The 23917-nt window shown below is 42.3% G+C and overlaps 1 protein-coding gene across 1 annotated transcript in view; it reads right to left on the bottom strand.

Moving 5' to 3' along the window:
- The window catches only part of HS6ST1 (heparan sulfate 6-O-sulfotransferase 1), a 209802-nt gene extending 186782 nt beyond the window's left edge, over positions 1-23020 (bottom strand). Inside the window, exon 1 of the mRNA XM_069791972.1 lies at positions 22041-23020. Coding sequence (XP_069648073.1) covers positions 22041-22558 — 518 coding nt within the window. The 5' untranslated portion in view covers positions 22559-23020. The remainder of the gene's footprint in view (positions 1-22040) is intronic.
- Between the last annotated feature and the right edge of the window lie 897 nt (positions 23021-23917).

The following is a 23917-nucleotide window of genomic DNA, read 5'->3' on the forward strand; positions in this document are numbered from 1 at the left end:
CGATACAGAGGGTAACAACATCCACAGGAGATTCTGTCTTATGGATGCAGCTTACCACTCTCAGGTGAATCCCACCAACGCACTCATGGTTTGGATCAGGTCCTGTATGGTCTGTTCAAGACTTTGAATTAGGCTTCCTGCTTCTATTCTCTCCAGGAGGGAACTTGTAGATGTTTTAGCTCATTTCATAGTCTGCATATATTCACTCATTTGGTTATTGAAGTATTAGCCAAGGGTGATAAGATAATTTTGTTCCACTGACAACAAATGAGTAGATTACATTTAAAACAAGACATGGCTGCAGGCACTAAGTACTGCTGCTTCTATTAGGAAAGCTTTTCCTCCCGCCCCCTCCTTGCTAGCTTCAGGACCTTTTGCAAGTGAAGACTGAACAACTGTTAATACACTAGGGAAGATGAGGAAAGCTGCTCGTTTCCTATTTAAACCCAATTTTATATATGTTATATATATGCATAGCATATAATGTGCCTATTTTTCTTTTTATGACTTAGAAATAAAAATAAATGTAGTGGATTTTTACTGTGTACTTGCACTGATCATTGGATGTCATAAAATATTTTGTTAGACACAGCTTTGGAAAAATCAGTAACTAGGCAGGTGCCAGCTGTGCAGCTTCATGGTGCCAGGCAGTCATGCTCCTTACTGCCTCCTAAACTAGAGGGGCAGAAAAGGATGGCTTCAGAATTGAACTCCATGAAATTTACACTGGGACAAATGGAATTTAGTGTGACCAAGTGTCCTAGAAAAAGCAACTCCTTTCATATCAACTCCTATTCTTTCCTTATTTGTAGCAAGGTTACATCACTGGCTTCAGCTAAAACATAGCCAGTTTGGGCCAGTTAAAGGTGAAGTTGAATCAAACCCACTCTGTAAATACCAGTGTCTCAAGGAAGGCCAAGCAGACACAGAACCCATGCCAAATGGTTTGCAATCCTCACAAACATGCTGAGTCCTATCTCATTAAAACACTTGAGAGACAAGTAGCTCTTCCATTACCAATGCACCAATGCTGCTTGGACAAGCTTGTGTAAAGTAAGTTCTTTCCAAAATAAATATCAAAATACAGGTATTAAAATAGTGACAAAAAGGCAAGGGTTACATTAGCCTTCCTGGTGCTGGTCTTCCCGTTCTGGGATGACAATATGATATTTGTTTGTGCCTCCTGAGAGGCGAAAGGATGGGGCAGGAAGGGACATTCTATTGCCTTGCGCGTGGTATGGGGTTACTTGATGCTTGTGAGGTGCCTCAGGCATCTGATCTCCACTGAGGACTCTGTGTACCCGCCACACACGTGCTGCCCACAGAGCAGGACACAAAGTGTTCCTTTTCCTTCTTGAAATGTGAAAACAAACAAACAAAAACCAAGGAAACCACAGGTCAGCTTCCTATTCTTGAGTGTTGCAAACAGTCTGAATGCTTGCAAATGACTTCCCAGTTCCTCTTTCCTTGTTCCAAAATCAAAGACATTTCAGCAAAGGAAGAAGCAGGCATGCCTGCTGGAGCGTTAAGAGGGAAGAAGTGGTGATCAAGTAACTCTGTCATCATCCTGGGTTCTCAGGCCCTATTATCATTTTACTTGAAGACTTTATCAGTATGCTATTTTCCAAAAAGATCAAGACTGCTCAATTCATTTGCGATTTGGACATGGAGAAGGCCCGGTCTGCCCCTCCTTTACCTGGATAAGGAAGAGCAGCAAGGAGTCATTCAAAGTCACGGAAAATAAATTCATTCCCAAACCTCAGAAACAGTGCTGGACTGCAAAAGCTAATGCTAACTTTGCCCCTTTGTGCAGCATTTGCTTCCTCTACAATCAAACCCCAAATCCCACTCTCAGTGTTTTCTAGAATTGCTACAATCTTTTAATTTTTCATCTAAGGAAAAGTAGAGCCAGAAAAAGAGAGGCAATACTAATCCAAGCTTCCACTTCAGTCACTTGTCTCCAGTTTCCAGCAGATGGTTGCTTCCTTCATTGATTAGCCTCTCTGCAGATTCCCAGTTAGGTACAGGACTGCCACACAGCAGCATGGGATACAGAGAAGATAATAGGGCACTTCCCTTCTAAATCCCTTAAATATGCACGCAGATGACAGACACTATAAAGCAGGGAGGAGGAGGAGGGGAAAAAAACTACACACTTAGATTATGCCACCTGAAGAACACTTCTCTATAGCACTGTTAATTGCTGGTCCTTGGTGTGATTTTGGTCCAAGCCAGTCAACGATCTCACAAACTAATTTTGGGCATAGCTCAGGAATTAGCAAGGGCCTGCAACCAGTTTGCACTCTATTTTGAAGGGTGGCAAGAGTTGAACATTACAGACTTGGGCTGTTTCATGTCAATTTACTATAGTGCAAAAGAAAGTTCTGTGAACTTGTAATAAACTGTTAGATGCTTATCCTTAATAGTCTTACTAAGTCTCCATCTTTAGACCCTGACTGGTTTAGGTCAGCTCTGAGGGTCTTAACTCATGTCTAATGGGAAAAGCAGCATAGGGATCAGGTCTGCTTTACAGTGATGTCCCACAAGAGTCTTGCAGAATGACCCCTTTTTGAGGGTGAAGTTAACAAGTACCAAGAGAAACATTTGAAAGTAGGGAAGTAGCACTGAAAAATGTAATTGTGTAATACAGGTAAGGAGAGAAACAACCTTCGAGAGAAGACAGGGAGCAACAACTCTTAATTCTTGATTGGCAGGCTACCTGCAGAAAAGATATCAAGGCATCTAGATACCTCAGAAGGAATTACATGTCTGATTTCTGTTTAGCCTGGTAGGTTTATTTGTAGTGTTTGTATGTAAGGTTCAAATGGCACTTAAACTAAATCCCAGGTCTGCATTTCTTGTTAACAGCCTAGCAACAACAGAGATAAATGTTTATAACTGAGGAGTAGTCAGGACCAGACTCAAATTTATGAGATTCCTGCCAATTTAATTTGAGGTACCTTTGAAGCAGTTTGTGCCCTTGGGTTCTGAAAGGACGACTGACAGCAGGAGAGAGTTCAGCAGAAGAACGTGAATGTTATCACAGCACTGATGATGCCTTCTGTACATAGTTTGAACTGTTCATAGACAAGAGCATACAGAAAAGCTTCAGAACAATATGAGTCATTATACACATATCTATACAGATAAACAGATTCATACAGCGGACACTACAATTAATGTTGCAAATGCTTAATTTCAGTCCAGTCCAGTATACTCCACAGAACACACACATCCCTGTGGAAAAGGCAGTGTGCTGCATGCCAAGGAAGACTGTGCTGGAGTTGAAAATGTTGCTCTATGTTGTTTTTTTTTCTACCTCCATGCTCCCATTCAGCAAACACTGACTGTTCTCTTGAAATGTCACTGTGCGGGGCAAGAGGCAACAACTGGCAAAACATATAGATACGCCGTCACCATTGGATGGAAGCTCAAGCACCTTTCTGGAGCCCCTTGCCAACATAATTAAATTGTGCAATTATAGATTCTTTGGACAAGGTTTCTAATAAAGCATTTCCTGCCAAAATTCAGAAATGCAAGTCAACATTCTGTGGTAATTCATATGTGCTTTGTGGCATGGCATAAGACTTTTCATTCTTTTTTTGCAGTAATGCTGCTGCTGAAGTCAAAGCAAGCGTTTAGCACTGGAATGACATAAACATAACTCCAACATCTGTGCTATGAAGGAGAGGAAAATTAAACAAAAGAATAAACCATGATCTTTTACTCCACCCCTTCAAATTCCTCAATTACATAAAAAAAGCAGAAATCTTCATTGCTACTGAGAGCATCACTATCTCTTCCTTTACGCAAAAACCCAATGAACAGAAAACCAAACTCCTAAAGTCTGAAGGACACCTTTGTTGTTTCTTGGTGAGGATTGATTGCACAGGTAAATAGGTATGAGAGCTGCTGAACTTGATCATGCTAAACTTTATGCCTATATAACATGAAATGACAGGGCTAAAAACCTTAGAAGTTGGGCAGTGGTCTGCTCAAGTACAGCAATTCTCATAAAGAAGATCAACCACTGACAAGAAGGTTTTTCCTCAAAGCCACTGTTCCAAATCTGCTTTTTCAGAACCTCTGGCCTGTGCATGGTGCCTGTCAAAGCTTCCCACAATCTAAACTTCCCACATCTCTCTGTTCACGGAAACAAAGTTGGATGTGGACTACTCAAACCCAGGAAACAACCTGTCTGAGACTGTACCCTACAAATTACTTGAACAACAGTGCAACCTCACTGAAGCCATGCAAAATTAAACCAGAAAAAGCCTGAAGACAAATGGAGATTCTTGGCCAGTGTTATTCCAGTGTCCTCTTGCTGCCTTCCTTTTCTACCAGGATGCAATTGGATGCAGCACAGAAACCCAAGTAGTGTAGCCACACAAGGCCAGACAAAGATTAATTGCACCAGAGCCTCTATCTTGTCACCAGTGAAAGCAACTGCTCTGAGCTACAAGTTTGCATGAACAGCCAAACGCTTTTTTCTGTCAGAGATGTCAGTCTCTTTTGTCCACTCCAGATTAGATCAATACTACAACAGCGCTCTTCAGTGTGACACCTGATCTCCTGACAGCTGGATGAGCCACAGCCCAGCTCTGAGCTCTCCCACTGCCGCAAGAGCTCTGAGGAGAGAGCTGGACACGAAGTCCTTTAGTGTACCTCTCCTGAGACCATGAACCACAACTGTTATCCATGCTTGAATTTCATTACTAAATTGTTGAAACTAAACCTAGGCTTTTCTCATAAGTGGCTAAGAATCCTATGACAATTTCACTTAGTTCTGTGGCTTCCAGCCAAATAAACCAATTCCATCTTTCTCAGGTTGAGAGTAGCTGAGTGCCTGCATTTACAATTCTTCCTTTCCTGACACAGAGGAATAGAGATGAAGATTCTGCCAAATGGTTAAAAGAAAAACAAAACAAAACAAAACCAAAAAACAACAAAACCAAAAAACAACAAAACCAAAAATTGTAAAAGGATGTTTGGTTCTGGGCGTGAGAAACACAGTTACTGCGTGGAGGCTCTGTACAACGTTTGTACCTGACCTCCTGGCACTGTGATGGCACAGTTCCTACCTCTGGTAAAGACTGCTGTAGGAAGCAAAAGAAACAGCAAATACTTTTGACTCAAGAATATGGCAGAGATGTTCACTGACCTTCCCCTCTGAGGCAGGCAACCAGCTGTAGTACTGTAGTTCCTCTCAGTTCAAACACAATAGGTTTTACATCATAATATTTGAAGGCATGTTATCATGCAAACTTATAGCATGCCACTTATGCCATGAAACCTGTGGGCATGTTTTTGCCACACAGCAGGCATGAAGCAGCTTATCCATTTCCACTGAGGTTGAAACACTGCACCTTACCGTGGGAGAAGGGCAAGCACCAGGCAGGCTGACCTGCCAGCAATCCACGCCCTCACCTTGCCCTAACTTGTTATTGGAGTCATACCCCTAACAGCTTGTACTTCAGAGACACCTCCCTTCTCCCAAACAAGGGAAACTCTAATTAGATATAAACAGGAATGAAAACTACAAAACTATACAAATGTCGAGAAAGCTGAACTCCATATTTAAAGCCCAGATCCAAGTTTATTTCTGGTACTAATGCAGTGTCTCTTTCTGTCTTCCTGCCAACTGATATCTGAATGCTGCTCCTGTCTCCTGGGCTAGCTTACAATTCACTGTCTTTATAAAAGCTTCTTCAGACCTGTATAGTGCCATTACAAAGGAAAGGAAAAATAAGAGCACCCGGTACCTGACCAAGCTACTCAAGTGAGTCCCACTGTGACTACGTCCAAAAGTCTCATTTCAATGGCCAGGTTTCTCCTACTCCCCATTTTGTGTGCCTTTGAGGCAACTTTTCTAACCTGAGTGAGTTCAAGTTAAACATTTTTGATCCTTGTGTCCAAGGATACAAGTTTGGATACTCTCATATCAGAGAACTAAAGTGAGATGATTCATGGAGGTCAGGATTGCAGTTTTGACGCTGCTCCAGATATGTTCCAACAGCAGTGGCACAGTCTGTACCTGCATCCCATTCTACCATCACTATTTTATTTACAAAGAGCAGAAGAGCACTCTGGCATAATGGAAAGGCTAGCTGATGAAATCAGAAATCATCAGAGGAAGGCTTACACATCATGAATGACTTGGCCATTCACACAGCTCAGTTCCTCTATTTAATTCAATCTTACATACTCAACTAAGACTGCAAAAGAAATGGGTCTATTTAGTGCCATATAGACAGTTGCATTTGTAGAGAGGACATCTGTCATCTAAGAGCAGCACTGAAAGTATGGACCAGATGGATATGAGCTTTTAGCACATTAAGCATGTTCTGCATTGATCTAGTGACCTGGGGGCAAAAAGCTCCAGATATCTCCTTACATGACCTCAAAGCACTGGTCCCACCTCCATCTCTAACCAAGTAGAGCACTTAGAAGTACCATTCTCATGCTTAGACTCCTCCTCCCTCTCCTGTGACACCATCAGCTGTGTGCTGAACAGAATGAAGAATGAATTTCTCAAAACTTGCCTGTAGCTTTCCCATACAGGCTTGGAGGTGTGATTTAAAGGCATGGCTTAGAAGCATGTGAACTTTTATAGAGTTTAAAGGCAGCTTAAACAACTAGGCCTTTGTTTCAACTTGCATCATCAAGCAGGGTGAAAAAAAAAAAAGATTATGTGACATGAAGTGTAGTTCTAGCTTTAGCTGTTAGTCACATTTAAATTAGTTATAAATAGGAAGGAGGAAGAAAGGCCTATAACCAGAATGAATTGGTATAGCCAGCTCCTACTCTTGAGTTCCCTCACCACTATAAACACTTGGTTAATTATTTTCTGGAGCACGAGGCCTGTATTCTTAATTGCAGAAATCCACTAAAATTCAGAGTTCCTACTCACATTCAGTAACCAGATTTGTTTGAAGGGAGGACTGTTTGTGCTTTATCCTGTGGGAAGTTGTTAACGCCCAGTCATTTCCCACCCTGTATGGTCTCCTCACTGACCTCAGAGAGACCACTTTGCAGTGGTTTCTTTTTGAAACAGGGATATTGCAGCAGTATGCACTATACAGTAAATCCTGAAGTATCCAAGAACTTAATAGCTGACACCTTTGCAATTCACTAGCTCTGGTTCCGATCTATGCTAGGGTTGGTTTTTTTGCACAGATTACAAAATTATTTTCAGAATAATTCAAGATGTCATGGTTCATGCAGACACAGGATCCTGCTTGAGTTTAAACCAAACCAAGTTAAAATAGATGCATTAAACTTTCACAAACATCCCAACACAAACACATATTCCCACGAAAAGGAGTAGAGAGCCATATAAATTCCTCAGTATGTAAGTAATTCTGACTTCCATAAGAGAAAGCTGTTCTCAGATCCTTTCTACACTAGGCAAAACTCTCTAAATCTCGCTTACCCACGATAGTCTAGCTGACAAATATAACTGTTCTTTTTGTTCTCATGAGCAGTTATTTCCAGATTTGGGACTGGCCAGGCTTCAATCCAGAAAACAGATTTTTCATTACAATCCCCAAATAACTTCATAAGTCAGGAAATATCCTAGTTAGGAAAAGGGTGGATTCATCCTGCCTGAAGTATTTGGCAGACCAAGCATCCCACATCTCCCAAATGTTCAGAGAAGCCATCCTTCAATTTCTGCAAGATTTCCAGCTGGGTGTTACACTGACAACCAGTGCTTTATCATAGCCAACCGCTATCCACACAGTATACAGGAGAAACTATTGATCATCCAGCAAGTTTTATAAATTGCAGTTACACCCTTCCTATTGTGATTTATATTGCCATTATAGTCCAACTACACCTCAAGTGTCAAGTCCTCCCCCTCCAACATTAGCCAGAGCACCAGGAAGAAAATGCTCTCATCAAGAAGAACTTTTGAGAGAAAGCCTCAGGGGGGAAGTCATTTCCAAATGGAAGTAATCATGCTGTGGACAGTCTGCAAGAAGATTTACTTCTGCATTTGTTTCAGGATATTTAGAAAACTGATTTAGAAGATCTTTACTTATAGCATCTGATTGAGTGAGGGGAAATCTCACAGTTACCTTGTTACACAGTCCAATCCAAGCCATGCCTTGGGCAGATCCTGAGACAGGAAAGATGGAACCCTCCTTGTGGTGAGGCATAACCTACCATGTAAGCACATGGATGAGCGCTCAACATGCATATATTGTAATCCTAGATTTGGTGTCCTGGCATATCCCATGGGAAGCAGTTTAACCTTTGCCTCTGTTTCTGCATTTATATAAAAAGAACACATAATATCCCAGCTCAGCATGGCATAGGGATTAACAGTTTATACTGCAGAGGAATTTGAAGAAACAAGACTATGCACACATACACATCCAATGTATATGCTCTTCAAGAACAAAAGCCCTTACATATCTTTGCTAGGTACTGGCTTTGTCATCTGTGGTTTCAAGACTGGGAAACTAATGGGACATAAACATTTTTCCATTTTTGTGCAGGCAACCTATTTCAAAAGGGCTGCAAGGCGATACGTGCAACAGATAATACAATAAAAAATAACTATTGTTAAAATGCTTCAGGTCAGGTGGCAAGTAGCACTTTCCCTGGATATGAAAAGTATGCAAAGTTCTCTGATGCCTTTTAGAGATGATGCCTGGGCTATTCACAAATACAAACTGACACCCAGGTTCTTCCCTATTTGTACACCAGAGAGTTTGCTGCTGGTGCTGCTTCCTTCACATGCTGCTGTCCTGTGCCAGCCACAAAGGATAAGCTCTCTTAACAGCTTTCGAGACAGAGCGTGGGGAACAATGCATGGTTCCCCCAGGGGTCAGGAGGGAAGCAACCCCCACACTTGAGAGCTCAACTGTTTGGGAGGAATACAAAACCTGTGCTGAACAGTTACAAAAGCCAGCATCCCTCCGCCCCCTGCATGTATCACCTTACAGTTTAGCAACATAAGAGCTGGCTGTGCAAATAGTGTGCATAACCCAGTCTTAGCATTGTCAAATAAACATAAAAACTTGCCTGAGCAAGATGGGACAGACAGCCAGGTTAAGAACAGTTCCTACGAGCTTCCCTGAAGTACCTAATAACATGGGCAACAATCCAGCTTTCGTAATACACAACTTCCACACTCCTGGCTGGGCCTTTTGCTGGGATGGAAATGGGATGGACAATTTCCTACTGCTTTCCAGCTGGTGAACTGCTGTAAACAAAACCGTTTTCGTCAGCCAATTTCAAAGATTCAGACAAAACAAGTGTATTTCTCCTGCTGACAGCTACTGTTATAAGCACCGTGGAAACATTTCAGCTAACTACAAGAATATTTCTTAGCAGGAACTACTGTCATAGGCAGGTTAACACCTAGATAAGAACTGCTAGCATAAGCATAATCCAGAGAAATCTTCAGTAATGTTTCTGAGAAAAGAAGTTCAAGGAAGACCTGACAGATACAAACATCTGGCCGACAGGCCCATGAAAGTGATACGGCTTCAGCCCCTGCTTGAGCAAGCAGGACACTCCAGGACACTCAAAGCCAGCCAGCCACCTCCAGGCAGCAAGGACATGTGATTCTTTTCCCTCATGCAACACCATGTTTGGCCACACTGATCCACTCATTTACCACGCTGCTAGCTTAGCACACAGGAACCTGTTTCCCAAACTGAGAAAACTGAAAGGACTGTGTAAAACTTCTGTATCACAGCCACTGCAAGTTAATCCATTTTGAAGCACTAATCCTGATTTTTGAAGCCTCCCTTGAGCTTTGATTAGGCTTTCAGGCAAAGACACCTTTCTCCTTTAATGCATCTCTACATCACAGAAGCTGCTATAAGCAGCATGTCACAGCATGGAAAACCTTCAGACTAGCTGAAGGCAAATCCACGATCTTTTCAGTTCTCTCAAGGCAGCTAACACACTGAGGAAAAAGTTTAAAAGTTACACAGAACTTGCCAAATTATTCTTCCAAGGAGTTGCCTAAATCATATTATAAAAATATATTCTTAGCAGTTGCCAGTTAAAAGATCTAAATATGTTTTAGAAGTCAGGGACAAATGCATTTCACATTTACTAAGCTAGATGTCTCACATACTATATTTACTCACACTAGACTTTTCGAGTATTCTTCTTGCATGTCATAGTCCAATATTATTCTTTTAAACAACTACACACAGTTTCAGCGTCAAATCCTACAGAACTCTCAAGGCAAAGAAATTTGGTGGAAAGAAAGGCGAGAAATTCAAACTATGTCTTCACTAAGATCAAAGACTTTATGGCTATTTAACAAAAAGCTTTACTGGTAACTAACAAACCATCTAACACCTGAAAATCCTAGTCAACACAAGGTATGTGTGGTTTCTTCTTTTTTCCCCTCATCCTCAATTATGGACTGATTATCTCAATCTTCTTCTATCCCCAACCTCAGGTGCTCCTTTTACAACCAGAAGTTAAGTACAACTCTTCCAGCCATCGCCATCGAACAACTTCCTGATACTTCCTTTTTGGTGGGAGTCACATCAGTCCTCATGACATATGACCAAACCCGAGTTCATACTAATAGAATTGTGGTAGCTGTTTTTCAGTCCCTCCTTGACATGCCCAAGTCACACGTAAGAGATTGCCTATAGCTAGCCCTCTTTTATTAGAAATGGTCAATGACAAGGTTATTTTTTTAAAATCAAAACTCATGTATCATTCAGTGATTTTTGTTTTATCATTTCAATATTTGGAGCTGGCATTTTCTTAAAAAAAGAAAATGATGCTCTCATATAAACTGCTAGCGCACTTGTGTGCTTGGACCCTGACTGACTTCTGAACACTTGGGGTTGAAAATTGGTAACTGGCTATTAAAGTGTAAATGCTGAAAATAGTAATTGGCTAATTTTCAGTTTCTGTAATACATGTGTTTGCTGCGTATGACTGGCTGCATAAACAGGTGTCAGCTTCATCCAATTTAGTAAAAGTCATGAAAGCAACCCTTTCTGAGCAGTGTTAGAGGCTCATCCTAAGACAGCAATACCTCACTGAAAAGATTTAAGTGTATTGACTGTATTAAATTTGACTGCTGAGATTAATAGTTGTTTCTGATGTTGGCATAGTTACATTTTGTAAGCTTAAAACTTTCCGACCTATTAAAAAAGGGGCTCTTCAAGAATCGGAACAAAAAGAAAGCCCAAATAAAAATCTCAAGACACAACCAGCATTTGAAAATAGATGCATGGATTTTCTTTTCATATTCTGGAACACATGGGGTTCACAGCACTGGAGTATGACCATCCTCTTCATCCTAAGAAGTCTGCGAAGTAAATATAGAAAACATGGGACATTTTGTAGTTGCTCTCTGCCATGTTAGGCCTCAAGCTGCTAGTCTACTCAGCTTCAGAAACTCTTAAATGGATGAGAATGGCAAATGTACTACATACACATCATGACTAAGAAAGGTAGAAGAAGATGATCACACAGAGTTATGGGGAGAAACCTTGGTTTAAAAAAGCCAAAACCACAAGCACAGGTTTAAGTAAATTATTTCATCCTCTTCTGAATTAATTTAATATAACAAAGCATGTGGTATCTTGCAAGATTATAAAGCATTCAAAGAGTAATACATCTTATTAAAACACATTTTCCCTTTCTAAGAAAATATAGCTGATTTTACTTCTTTATTAAGTGATTACTTTAGAAGCACCCAAAAAGCAATCAGATGGTTTGGAGCACATTGTAGGACTTTCTGGGCATAGGAAACTACTTCGACCATGGCTTACACACCACACAGGATGAACAGTCAAGTCATGGGCATCTAAGCAAAGATGACACAACCTTCAAGTAAACTAAGCATATGACAGAAAAGGACCCTAGCATTTCAACTCCTGCTTCAGCACCAAACATTTCTGAGGGTGCCTAATCAAAATACCAATGCTAACCTTTTGCATGTGTATAACAGCACAGGTCTATGAGCTCTCAGTCATGAACAACAACCAAGGAACTTTGCATTTCAACACAGGAAACTTCTCCCTTGATAAGCAGATTGAGCATATTAGAAAGTGTGACTGAATTTGCCTGAAAATTCAAGCTGGGATGGAAGTGGGGACTACTGGCTGATTCAGAGTTCAAGTCCTACTTCTAGTAAGTCATGAGAGTGAGAAGGGTTAGGCAGTAGGAGATCTCTAAAGTGAAAGAGGAAGATTTAATTCATCAAGTTCAGGAAGATAGTACTGAAGTAATCAAGCCGCAAGAAGATGCCAACCTGGAGGAAAAGTGTTAGTTCAGGGAATGGAAAATAAAGGTTGTTCAGGTATTATGAAGAAATAACACACCGCTCAGACAAAGCCTGTTCGCACAGTACAAGAGCTGTGCCCAAATAATGGCTTGAATAAAGAAGGGCAATATTGAGTCATTGGTCTTTAGTGTAATACTACATTTCAAAACCAAAGCTACTGGTAGCAATTGTAGGAATCCTGATACATGTAACACAATATGGTTGTTAAAAATACAGGACCTCACTACAATAATGGTGAAATTAGTGGTGATGTCTTTGGCCAGGTCTAAGGCTCTACTGGAGTCAGGCTATGTACACACTAGAAAGATGCTGTCATTTTTAAACATATATGGAAATCTGGTCAAATAAATCAAAGGAAAACTTCAGGGGAAAAAAAAAGGCTCAAGATGATTTATTTTGGATGTGTTGCAAATAATACCACCAGCCACAACAGTATAATCAGTGATGGAAACTCCACTCGGATGCTTGGAACAAGAAGTTCCAGTTTTATCCCCCTAGAAAAGAGGCTAAGGCACTTCCTTATCTGAAAAGGCTCCTATGCATATGTACTGGCTTTCCTGTACGGTATACAATGGATGAAGTATTTCCCTTAATGGGGGTTTTCATCTAAATGACCCCTACTGTACTTGCTTCAGCAGCCAGGATAAATCTGTTCAATCTTCCTCCTTGCGGAACTACCCAAGTCACATTTGTCTTTTCTCTTTCAAAGACCTAAAAAAAGGTACAGGTGGCAAGAAAGAAAAGAAAAAGAGGCAAAGAACAGAACAAGGTAATCCTGCCTTTTATGATTTAAGGCATGTTAAAAGAAGGGATGGTTGACTGATTATGATTATACTCTGCAATTCTTGTGCTCCTTGTTCTTTCCCCATCTCCACTAGGAAAGCAAAACCTGTCAGGAAACTGGTGAGTCAGCACACTGCTGCTGTTTGTCTTAGCTATGAGGCATTGATTTTTTTCCCAACGCTTTGATATAGGGTCACAGGTATCCTAACTAAAACCTTTACTGAGAGCAAGGGGGTCACAGCAGCAAAACAAAACAGTCAACAACAACAACAAAGTCAATTGTATTTTTACAGGATTTGTTTGTCAGAAAATTTAAATTTTCTGAGACACCTGAGAGAAAAAATACAAAAAATACTTTTTTCTTTAAGCTATTTCAGATAAAAAAGGAAAGAACAATGCATGCTCTTCATAAAACCTTCTTTCAAAAGTCACTGAATATTTCCCTGTAATCAGGTATCTTATATGTGTGCATGTCTAATTAAAACAAGAACTAAGGCTAAAATGTACGGTAACTCCAATACGTGGAAGGATTTTTTAGAAGGCAGCACTTCTACCTCTTTAGCACTTGTCCAGAAACCAGGCCCCTTTCAACGTGTCTGAAATTAGATAATGAAAAGTCACCAGGCATTTTGAAACTCTAACTAACGCTATTTGGCCAGAAAAATCTGAAATCATCTTGTTAGTACTTCAAGATCAGCATTAACCAAAAAGGAAATTTGGTATATTTTAAAAACAAAAATGCAAAAGCGGCTCAGGAAGCTCAGAGGTCTCCCCCCTCGCATAGAAGAGCTCCATAAAAGGAATGATAATATTTCAATCTGCAGTGAGGTGCAATCAAAGAATCTCTGCTTAATAGGCTGGAGATTAGTTATGAGGCAAAACACAGAGTCAGACCATGAAAAGTTAATTGTGAATCACTGTTTTCTTGTTTAAATTGGCAGGAAATTGAGAAATATTTCCTCTGTAAAAACATAGGTTAGCTATTATGTAGCATTTACCATTAATAGGGTGGAAGGAAGGGAAGTACAGAGCAAAGTAGTAGTAACATGCTAAGAAACCAGTTGCTTCTGAAAGAGAGAAAGTCACTGGGCAGGAAAGGTCTGTATATTAATATGTAAGTCTGACACTTATGGTCAAAGCCAGCTTTAAGACAAGCCACTTAAGAGCTGTTTAAGGTTGTGAATGAATATAACACCAGGTGCTATTTACTACATACTTTGTAAGAGGCTTTGAGATATACAGGTGAAAGAGTGATATAATTAGTACTCCTAAGAAATACAGGTTACAGTTAGAGGTGGACAACAGGAGTTTCTTAATCCTTTCTGGATGCACCATTGGAACAGAGATGCCCCAGAATATTTCATATCCTTAGCTCTACTCAGCAGTTTGTAGGGATGAAGCAGCATTCCATATAGTATAATATCATACTTCTGAGGCTAAGCACAGAAATGAAAATGGATCTATGCCACTTAATACAAGTAGGAAAAACTAAACCCTATTAAGTATATGATGTGCTTTTCGTCTGACGACCTGTCTCTGCATGGACCTTTCCTGAAAACACATTTTCCAGTCATGAGAGATCTCAGGCTCCAATACCACACATTGGTAAATAGCTCCTCCTTTGGCAGTAACACACAAGACTATCTGAAGCATCCTCTTCAGATCTGAAACTTGACATGCTACTGTACGGAGGTGTTTGAGGCTTTTTGTGTCTTTGTGGCAATAATCTCCAAAGGACTCTTCAGAGAGATTCTCAGACTGGATTTTCAGCAGAGTACTCTGTTACGGAAATAGAAGGGTGAACAAAAATACATCAAACAGCGATTACAGAAACTGTGTCGCCTTGAATCTATGCTCGTGGTTATTTTTTCCTCATCAATTCTACTTCAATTCCTTTAGAAAAAGTAGAGATTATTTTTTTTTAAGGTCAACCACCATTTCAGAAACAAGAGAATTTGTAACGGATTACTTCAGCTCTGCGTTTCTCCTGTGCTTCATGTACTATTTAAACACACTAACATCTTTGTTTAGGAAGACATTTGCTCGTGATGTTTAAATATCATTCCCTTCCATCCACATCAAGCAAGACTCCATCAAAAAATCTTGACTTGGCATCTATCACAATTGTGATTATTAGGAATTAAAGACCATGCTTCATATTTGCTTGACAAAGCACAATTTCAGTCAATAATGGAAAATTTCTCTCTGCTTTAATACTTTCTGGAAATACAAGCATAAACAAAGATAAGCTTTGTGGAGTTAAGAGTACGCCACTTTGGCTTTCTAAAGCAAGCAAAACCCCAAGTGTTCACTGACAAAAATATTACCTATTTAAAGCATTACTACCACAAATTTGGTAAAGTTGCTGCCAAATAACTGGAAGTTTAAAATAAGGAGGCACAAAGCAGTGACCTTGGTTCTATGACTGACTGAAGGCAATTGTCCACGCTGCTTTCCCACTTTTTGAGATGTACAAAAGCCATAATCTGTAAAAGACAGCAGGATGTACAGTAGAGAAACTCAGAATGTGTGCAATACATTCAATAAGCCAGATATTCCTCACTGAATTTAAAATCAGGTGCGTTTATCTGTACAGTCACCCTTTGCTTCCAGGTCAAAGTAACTAGAATACCACAGCCACAACCACAACCCCTTCCACTAATCTCTATCATGATTCTTCTGTGGCTCTGCTTGTTGCTGTTGTGACTAACATTTGGCTTAGGAACATGTTGGCAAGGAGTCATCTAGGACTCCTACAAGAGCCGGAAACGTGGGCATTGCATACAAATGACTCAGATAAGGCACATCAATTTCACTGATGAAATGAACTCACAAAGAAGTTTTCTTAAATAACTCTGTGCCTGCATATCCTGAATTACTTTCTAGAAAACAGGTCCCAGGTTACACTCCTCCAATTTCTACAACAGGCAGCCAAAAGCTTCTGCTGACTGAACAAACTCATTAAATCTAACCCTGCAAATCAATGAAGGAAGAGGCCACAAGAGGAGGCTAATCTCTTCCTCCTTCCTAGAAGGAACAGATGGCCCAGAAGGAAGGCAGTATTGTAGTAATCTCCAAATTATAACATAATCTCCTCTAGTAGTGCTTTCTTAAGAAGTAATATGACCTCTTCCAGTTCACATTCTAATATCCAACTAAAGACCTTCACCAGTCTCTTGCAGGGATGAGGTTTCAACCCAGTTACACCAGGTAAGTCTGCAGCTGTTCTATCAGGCAACATCAAATTCATACTTGCAGATCACACATTATTTTTCATCTAAAGCCCCTACAGCACTAAGGAACTCCAATTTTCTTAAATCATGGATTTCTTTCAAGATGTGACATGAAGTTCACAAGGTGGCACTGCTCAAGATCACATCAGTTTGGAAGAGATACAGGTACACTAACATTGCTCAATGAGTGATAGAGAACAAACCCTCTGTCTGTCATTTTATTTGTAGAGTGGGAAACGATAAGGGCAAAAAGGCAAAATCTGAGCTCTAGGTAAAGAGTGTTTGCAAACTTCTAAGGAGAAAAACAAAATTACTATGTTATGACACAACTTTTGTTTAAAGATTAATGAAAAACAGTCAAATGCATAGTTTTGCAAAATCAGGTTAGTATAAGTATACACTCAAGCGGCGACATTTCTAAGGACACATCCTTTTGCTTTTCCAACAAAAGAAAAAAAATAGTAAGAGTAATTAAACCTGGTATACTAGCCAAAAGTCTTAAGCTCAGATATATACAGTAGCTCAAACTTAAGGCAGCTACTTGAAGACTTCCAACTTTCAGCCACATTTAGTTCTTATGTCAAATTTAAAGGTTTTCACTATAAACCTATCTGGCCCTTCAGAATGGTTTGGCTCTGAAGGAGCAACCTGGCTTTACAGGTAAGCACAACCAGGTGCAAAAGGTTTCGTATCAAACTAGCAGGCTTTAAAACACACCACATGCTACAGATTTGAAAGAAGAATCAGGCTACTGAAAATAGCTTTATATTGATATTTCCCCACCAGTCTTTAAGAGAAACTCATCTGAGTTGAACAGGTAACTGGAAAAAATGCCCCTTGCTCCCTGCAGACAGGTATTTCACAACCCCCAGCACACACAGATCCACAAAGAATGATAAGCCTAAGCTTTTAAAAAGTGCTAATATTATAAAAACAATTCGGTAAAGCCTTTCATTCTCAAACAGTTGGTCTCTTGACAATGTGTCTCTGCAGCTCCTAAGCACACATATAATAAAAACCTCATCAAGAACAGATCCCTGCAAAGGGACAGATACGAGGTTAGAAGCTGTGAAAGTTCACATTTCAGAAAAATCAAACTAACAAACTGCTGAGCCCTGTTAATTGTTTCTTTAAAAAAAACCAAAAAACAAAACCAACCCAAAACATAAGCTGTAAATAGCTTAACAGAGGGATTCTAAAACTTGGACTGATCTGGTTAACAGCAGGATTTACTAACCTGCCAGATTTCTTACATAAAAGTATGTAGATTACTATTTTTTTATTTCTAAAGCATATGAAATCTTGAGAAAAAAATATTGAAATGGGAAGCATGCACATGCTTTTAAAATCACTAAGTAATACTTTTGTCAATTTTTTTGTCCATAGATGAACTCAGAAACCAAACTTCTATCACAGACTAGCACAGAAACACATACATAAAGCCAATACTAGGCTAGTGTCTTGAGGGGGCTCATGAAAAAAATAAATAAATCTACCTGGTGCTTGAAACAGCTTAACAGAAGACAGAGCATGCATGTGAGCTGGGTGAGCACAGAGCCAGCAATGCCCGCCCAACACTCTACCAAGGACATGGGTTCCCCACAGCAACAGGCAGCTTGCACAAAACATAGTTTTAAAGGAGCTGTATGCCTTAAAATACTTCCCATGTGCATAACATGTCTTCAAGAAAATGCCAGCTTAGATGCTTTTGTTTTCATGAGGCAGAAGAAACCCACGGGATAGCAACAAAGCCTGGGTTGTCTGGGGGTTTTTTGGGGGGTTGGTTTTGGTTTTTTTTGTTCGTTTTTTTTTTTTTGAGAAGAGGTAGGAGAGGAAACACGTAGAATTCCTTCAGCATAATTTGTTTGGTTTATTGTTCCTGCAGCACATTACATTAGAGTCAAGCTCACGCATGAAGTACGGTACAAGGACAACTTCAGAACACCTAGCTCTGCTCTTGTGTTAGCAGCATGGAAGAAGGATGCAGCCAGGGCATTGAATCATGATTCCTCCAAAGGCTAACAAGGGAACCTTTCCAACACCTCTAAGGGCTTTCATTCAGTCCTTTAACTGAGGAGATGGACAAGTTACTAGTGGATCACTTCATAGATTTTTCTAATTCTAGAAGTCAAATTAAAGAACTGAGTTTGGCTTTTTTTCAAAATCAACTGAAGAGATTAGATCTCTTGCAGTTTTAGGTGAGAGAAATTTAAGGGAGCAGTTCACAGAAACTGCTCAGCCTCTGCTTTCTGAAATATTATCATCATGATGACTCAAAGCACACACCCTAGTATTACTGCTTTTTAAAAAAAGTCTTTTCCAGCAGTTATTTACGCCTAACAGTACAAGGAGTAAATAGACCCTCCATTCCCAAAATCTTGCCCTCTACTAAAGCCATGAAGAGAACTGCAGCTAAGTGACTTAGCTAATAAACACAGCCAGCTTCAGAGTTCCTTGGAGTCCCAAGTTTTACAGCCCCCAAACAAATCAATCTCTTTCTTTTACTGGCTGTGTATATAACATAACATTTGCTTCAAGAAGTGCTTGTCCAGAAGTCTTTTGAATACAAAACAGGGAAAGTCACTGCGGGGGGGGGGGGGGGGGGGGGGGAAGGGATGAGAATCAGTAGTTTGCTGTTTGGGGGTTTTTTTGGTTTTAAAGAGTGCAGACCCATTAAAGCTAAAACACCCATCTCCAACTGCTTACTCTATCAATGCAAAAGAGAGACAGAACGAAAGAAAAAAAAAAAAAAGCAGTCTTTGGCAATCTAGGGCTCCTAACAATTAAGTCTAGCACAGAACAGCAGAACAATAAAAAGAGCAATTGCATTGTAAATTTATGTACCATGCACAGGTTATGGAATGTAGTGCAATAGGGCACTGTGCAGTGACAGAACCGCATTCCTTACAAAATTAACAGCTTTAAGCTCGTGATTTGTACATGTGGGCAATCGTGAACGACCTTCATGCTTTTCAACGTTCACTAGAAGGCAGATTTATTTGTAATCACAAGTCAGCTGTTTTGTTTTGGGGGATAAACATATAGTTGGAAGAACAAAGGTTTAAACTTCACATTAAGTAGCAAATGCAGAGGCCAGTACCTTAGCTTTAAAAGCTGAATTTGAAGACTGTACTCCAAAACCCAGAGTGGATAATACTAGAATCTGAGTGAACCCTGCCACAACGGTGGTTTGCTGCTCCTTTTCCTTTTTTTTTTCCTTTTGAAAGAGAAAGATAGATAATTTCATAGTTCAGTTCCACTCTAAAACAGTAGCATGTCTAGCATATGCCTTATCTAAAAACATGTCCTGTTTCAACATAAGAGATCCAATGTCACAATGGAGAAATAAACTTACATTGCTCTTAGTGTAACGGACATAATACAAGACTATCCTTTTTCTAACAAAGAAAATCCATCAAATTTTTATTTTAAACAAGCATTGCCTGTCTCTTATTCCTAATTTTCTTAGACATGAAATAAATAATAGATTGGAGAAGGTGCCTACTAAACTGGACTGCAGTACAACAGAGGAGTATCCTAGGACAGTATTATTAAAATAATCAGCAGCTGTTCATTGCACCAAAACCATCCCCAGGATACAGTGAACAGTAAATTCTGGTTTTTGTTTAACAGACCAAGGTGATAAATCTTAGGTTACCTAAAACTTCCACATCATAGTTCTTACACTGCTGAAAACAAAGTTCTAATTTATATTTAAGGGAAATAAAGAGAGCACATTAAGCAGAACTACTTCTGGATACGCAGAGACATGAGGGAATGGGACAGGATCAATTATTTTTCTGGCACATCCAAAAAAATCAAGACAGTTAAGAAACATATAGAAGCATACAGTTCCTGATGTTGCAAAACAAATGACAAAGAAAATTTTATTCACAAGCGTTTGAGATGAGGCAATAGGCTTCTGGTTCTCAACTTCCTATGAGTTGCAGTAAGGAATTTAATTGCTGTTTCACAACCCGAAGTGCCCTGTTCTCAGGTACCTATACAAAAAAACCTGCTAAATAGGATCAGACTGTTAAATACTGAACAGATAGCAGGTTTTAGTACAAAATAGCCAACGGAAACACACAAGGCTCTGAGATGATTCATAAAACCACACCAGTTTTTATATAAGGTTAATGGTTTGCTAGCCAAGTGCCAAGGTTCACAAAACGGGTAATATTTTGTCTCTTTTTTGAATCAGATTTGAACTTCGTGCATTTTTCGTTACAATGCTTCACTAAAACCTCAACAGCAACTAGATGGGCTGAGGATATTTCACTTATAGGTATTTTCAAGCACCTTATTAGTAAAATAAGAGACCACAGGAAAGCCTGAATACTCAGCCCTTTAGATACATACTTGAGTTTGCTGCTCCTGGGTCAGGCAGCATGACAGCAATCTGAGCATAGTAGTTGGATGACTAATGCTGAAATGGGTTGAAAACAGCAGCAATCATGACAGAGACAATAAAGAACCCCGGCAATCGCACACAGCTCCAATGAAAGAAAAATTATTAAAAACTGCTTTTAAAAAATGCAGAGGAAAACAGTTATGATGCTAAAACATACTTTCTTAAAGGCCACCTTTCACTAAAGGGATTACATATGGTATTAACAATATGCCCATAAATAAAGCATATGGCATAAGCAAATGTTAGCATAAGAGCTTGGACACCTTTAAAAATAAAATTTTCAGGCAAACAGATTACAAAGTGTCGTAATAAAAACACTGATATGTCAAGGAAGGTGTGCATGGTGTTAAAAAAAAATGATCAATTAAAAAAACCTGTCATTTGAAATGAAAGACACAAAGGTATACTGAGCTAAAAGAACATTATCTTTGGAGATCTTAATATAAGCTGCTGTCTTTATCAGAGTACTTCAAACAGAAAATTCCTCTGAAATTTATAATTTATAAAGAGACCAAGGTAGAGAAATATGGGATAAGAGGGCAGAAATACACTGGGTGTTCAACGGGGATGCACTGAGGGGTGCTTTAGGATGGCTTTCCCTCTCTCCTGGTGCACAGATGAGGGAGACACAAGGAACACGTACAAGGCAGCTCCTTTCCCCAGAAGATTTCACCTCAGGTCTACCATCAAGATAAACAGTAAGGAACGTAGAAAGGATGTTTAAGGGACGTTTTCTGCAGTGTGTAAAAAACCATCAGGCAGACTAAGGGGGTAAAACAAGGAGGTAAGCACGAGGACTGGTGGGTTCATGTGCCTCTCCTCAGTTGCACTGGGGAACAATTTCAACTGGAGGCAAACGGGTGCACAGGTCAGAGCAAAGCTGATTACAAAGGCAAGCTTCAGCCTAGGGTATGTTATAATGGGTACTAAAAGGTGGCAAGTGAGGTCCGAGATAAAGACTAAATGTTTACAAAAGAGTGTAAGTGGCTCAAATACATACGCTTGCTAAGGGGTCCACAGAGGCTGCTAGAGCAGAAGACCACGGACTGAGCGGGTGCAGTGTACTAGGTAGATGGGAGGGAAAGAGCAGTCTATTTGCCTGGGAATGCAGAAGGAAGGTGCAGGGCACAGCCTGGAGGACGGGAGGGGAGGACAGGTGAACCGGCTGAGGAAAGGTTCAGGGCAGGTTGGGGCACAGCACGTTAGCAGCATGCTGCAACGCACCGGGAGGGGGGCTCGACACTGGACGGAGTCGGGCGAGCGCCGGCGGTCAGAGGGGAGCGCGGCCCGAGGAGCAGCGGGGAAGCGGGAGAGGGTGGTGGGCCGGTACCTGGGCGTCTTGGCGGTAGCGCTCTCCCGGCGGTCCAGCACTCCGGGCACGCAGTTGGTGAGCTCGGTCCAGTCGGCGTGCAGCCCGCAGCTCCAGCCCGTGGAGAAGCGGGAGAAGAGCCAGGTCTCCCGGCGGTTGGGGCGGTAGCAGGTGCACTTCTTCTGCCCGGGCCGGCAGTCGCAGGGCACCTCCAGCCGCACGTTTTGCACCAGGTGGCGGCCGAAGGTGGTGCCGCCGGTCTTCTGGATGTGCAGGAAGACGATCACGTCCTCGCCCTTCATGTCGAAGGCAAGCTCCCGCTCCAGCTCCCGCACGGGGAAGTAGTACTTCTTCACGTAGTGCGGGTCCGGCGTGGGGAAGAGGTCCAGCTCCTCCGAGTAGGAGCGGCCGCTGGGGGAACCCAGGCTCAGCCCCGGCCCCACGTACTGGTATAGGATAAGCATGAAGCACACCGAGACGGCCACGATCAGCAAGAACTTGCTGGTCCTCTCAACCATGGTCCTTCCCGCACGCTTCATGTGTCACCATCTCCCGGGGCCGCCAGCGCTGGGCAGACGACGGCGGTGCCGGGGGGCGGGCGGCGGAGCCCGGCGCCTGTGCCAGCCGCCTCCCCCACTGCTCCCCGCAGCAGAGCCTCCCCGCGGGCGGCGGGCCGCTCCCTGGGTCGCCTCGGCTCCCCGCCGTCCCCGCCCGCCCCGCCGCGGGCAGCGCCGGGAGCGGGGCAGGGGCAGCCCGCAGCCAGCCGCTCCGGAGGGGCCGCGGCAGAGCGACGAACTTGGGAGAGAAGGGCAGGAGGGGGGCGGAGAGGGACCGAAACGCAAAACCAGCCCCCTCCACCCTCCCCCCGCTTCAGGAAGCCAACCCCATCCCGCCGCTGCCTCCGCCGCGGCACTCCGCCGTGCCCCAGCCCCAGCGGCACCGGCACGGCAGCGCCCGCGCCCGCCCCCGCCGCCGGCTGCGCACGGGCTGGGCTCGGCTCGGCCGGGAGCGAGCGCTTCCTGCCCGCGCCGCCCCGCGCCCGGCATGCACAGCGCCGCCGCCGCCCGCGCCGCCCCGAGGCCGCCCGGCTGCGGGCATACACCGAGCGGCGGCGACCGTGGCGGGCCCGCACTGCGCTCAGCTCCCAGCTGCAGCTGGAGGCTCCGCCTGCAGCCTTGCCCGGCCTCGGCTCCCCGGCCCGGCCCGGCCCGGAGCTGCGGGAGCTGCCGGGAGCGCTCCGCTCGCCGGCGCTCCCCTGGCCCCCGCGGGGCGGCCGCTCAAATCACTCGCACTGCAGACCCGGGTGGGCTGCGAGGCGGCTGCGGCTGCCTGAAGCACTCGGCTCTTAGCGCTTTCGGGGGGAGTCTTTGCTGCCACCACCTTAAAATTAATCCCCAAAAGCGAGCCTTGGCACTCCTCCGGGGGCTAGGTTTCTGCTCCCTTTCTGAAACGACAGTTAATAGTAACAAGAAAATTTGCATGGGAATAGGAGTGGGTCTTCCCACATGTCTTTGCTCCGGCTGCGGCCGCCACACGGGACACCACAAGCCTTTAGTTGCAATGTCACGACTGGATGCAACAGGAAAATGCTCTGGTCACACAGAGGAGCAGGATGTCTGTGAGCAGGAAAAAGCCTCTGCACGCCGTCAGGCACATAATTTGGAAATAATAACAATAGGTGAAGTTGAGGCAAAAATCAACAAAGGCGTTATTTACAGAAAACTTTCCCAGCGAAATGCTTTCTGCTGATCTGTCAGGCAGCCTTCCATCCAGCAGCGGTGCTGTTGCAGAATTCATTTGGAAGACACTAGTCTCACAAATGAAGCAAAACACTGGAAGACCCAGGGACTGCCAGGTATGTAGCTGGCTTATAGCACTATCCTCTGTAGGGCAGTAGT

The sequence above is a fragment of the Haliaeetus albicilla genome, chromosome 9 (assembly GCF_947461875.1).
Source record: "Haliaeetus albicilla chromosome 9, bHalAlb1.1, whole genome shotgun sequence".
NCBI lineage: Eukaryota > Metazoa > Chordata > Aves > Accipitriformes > Accipitridae > Haliaeetus > Haliaeetus albicilla.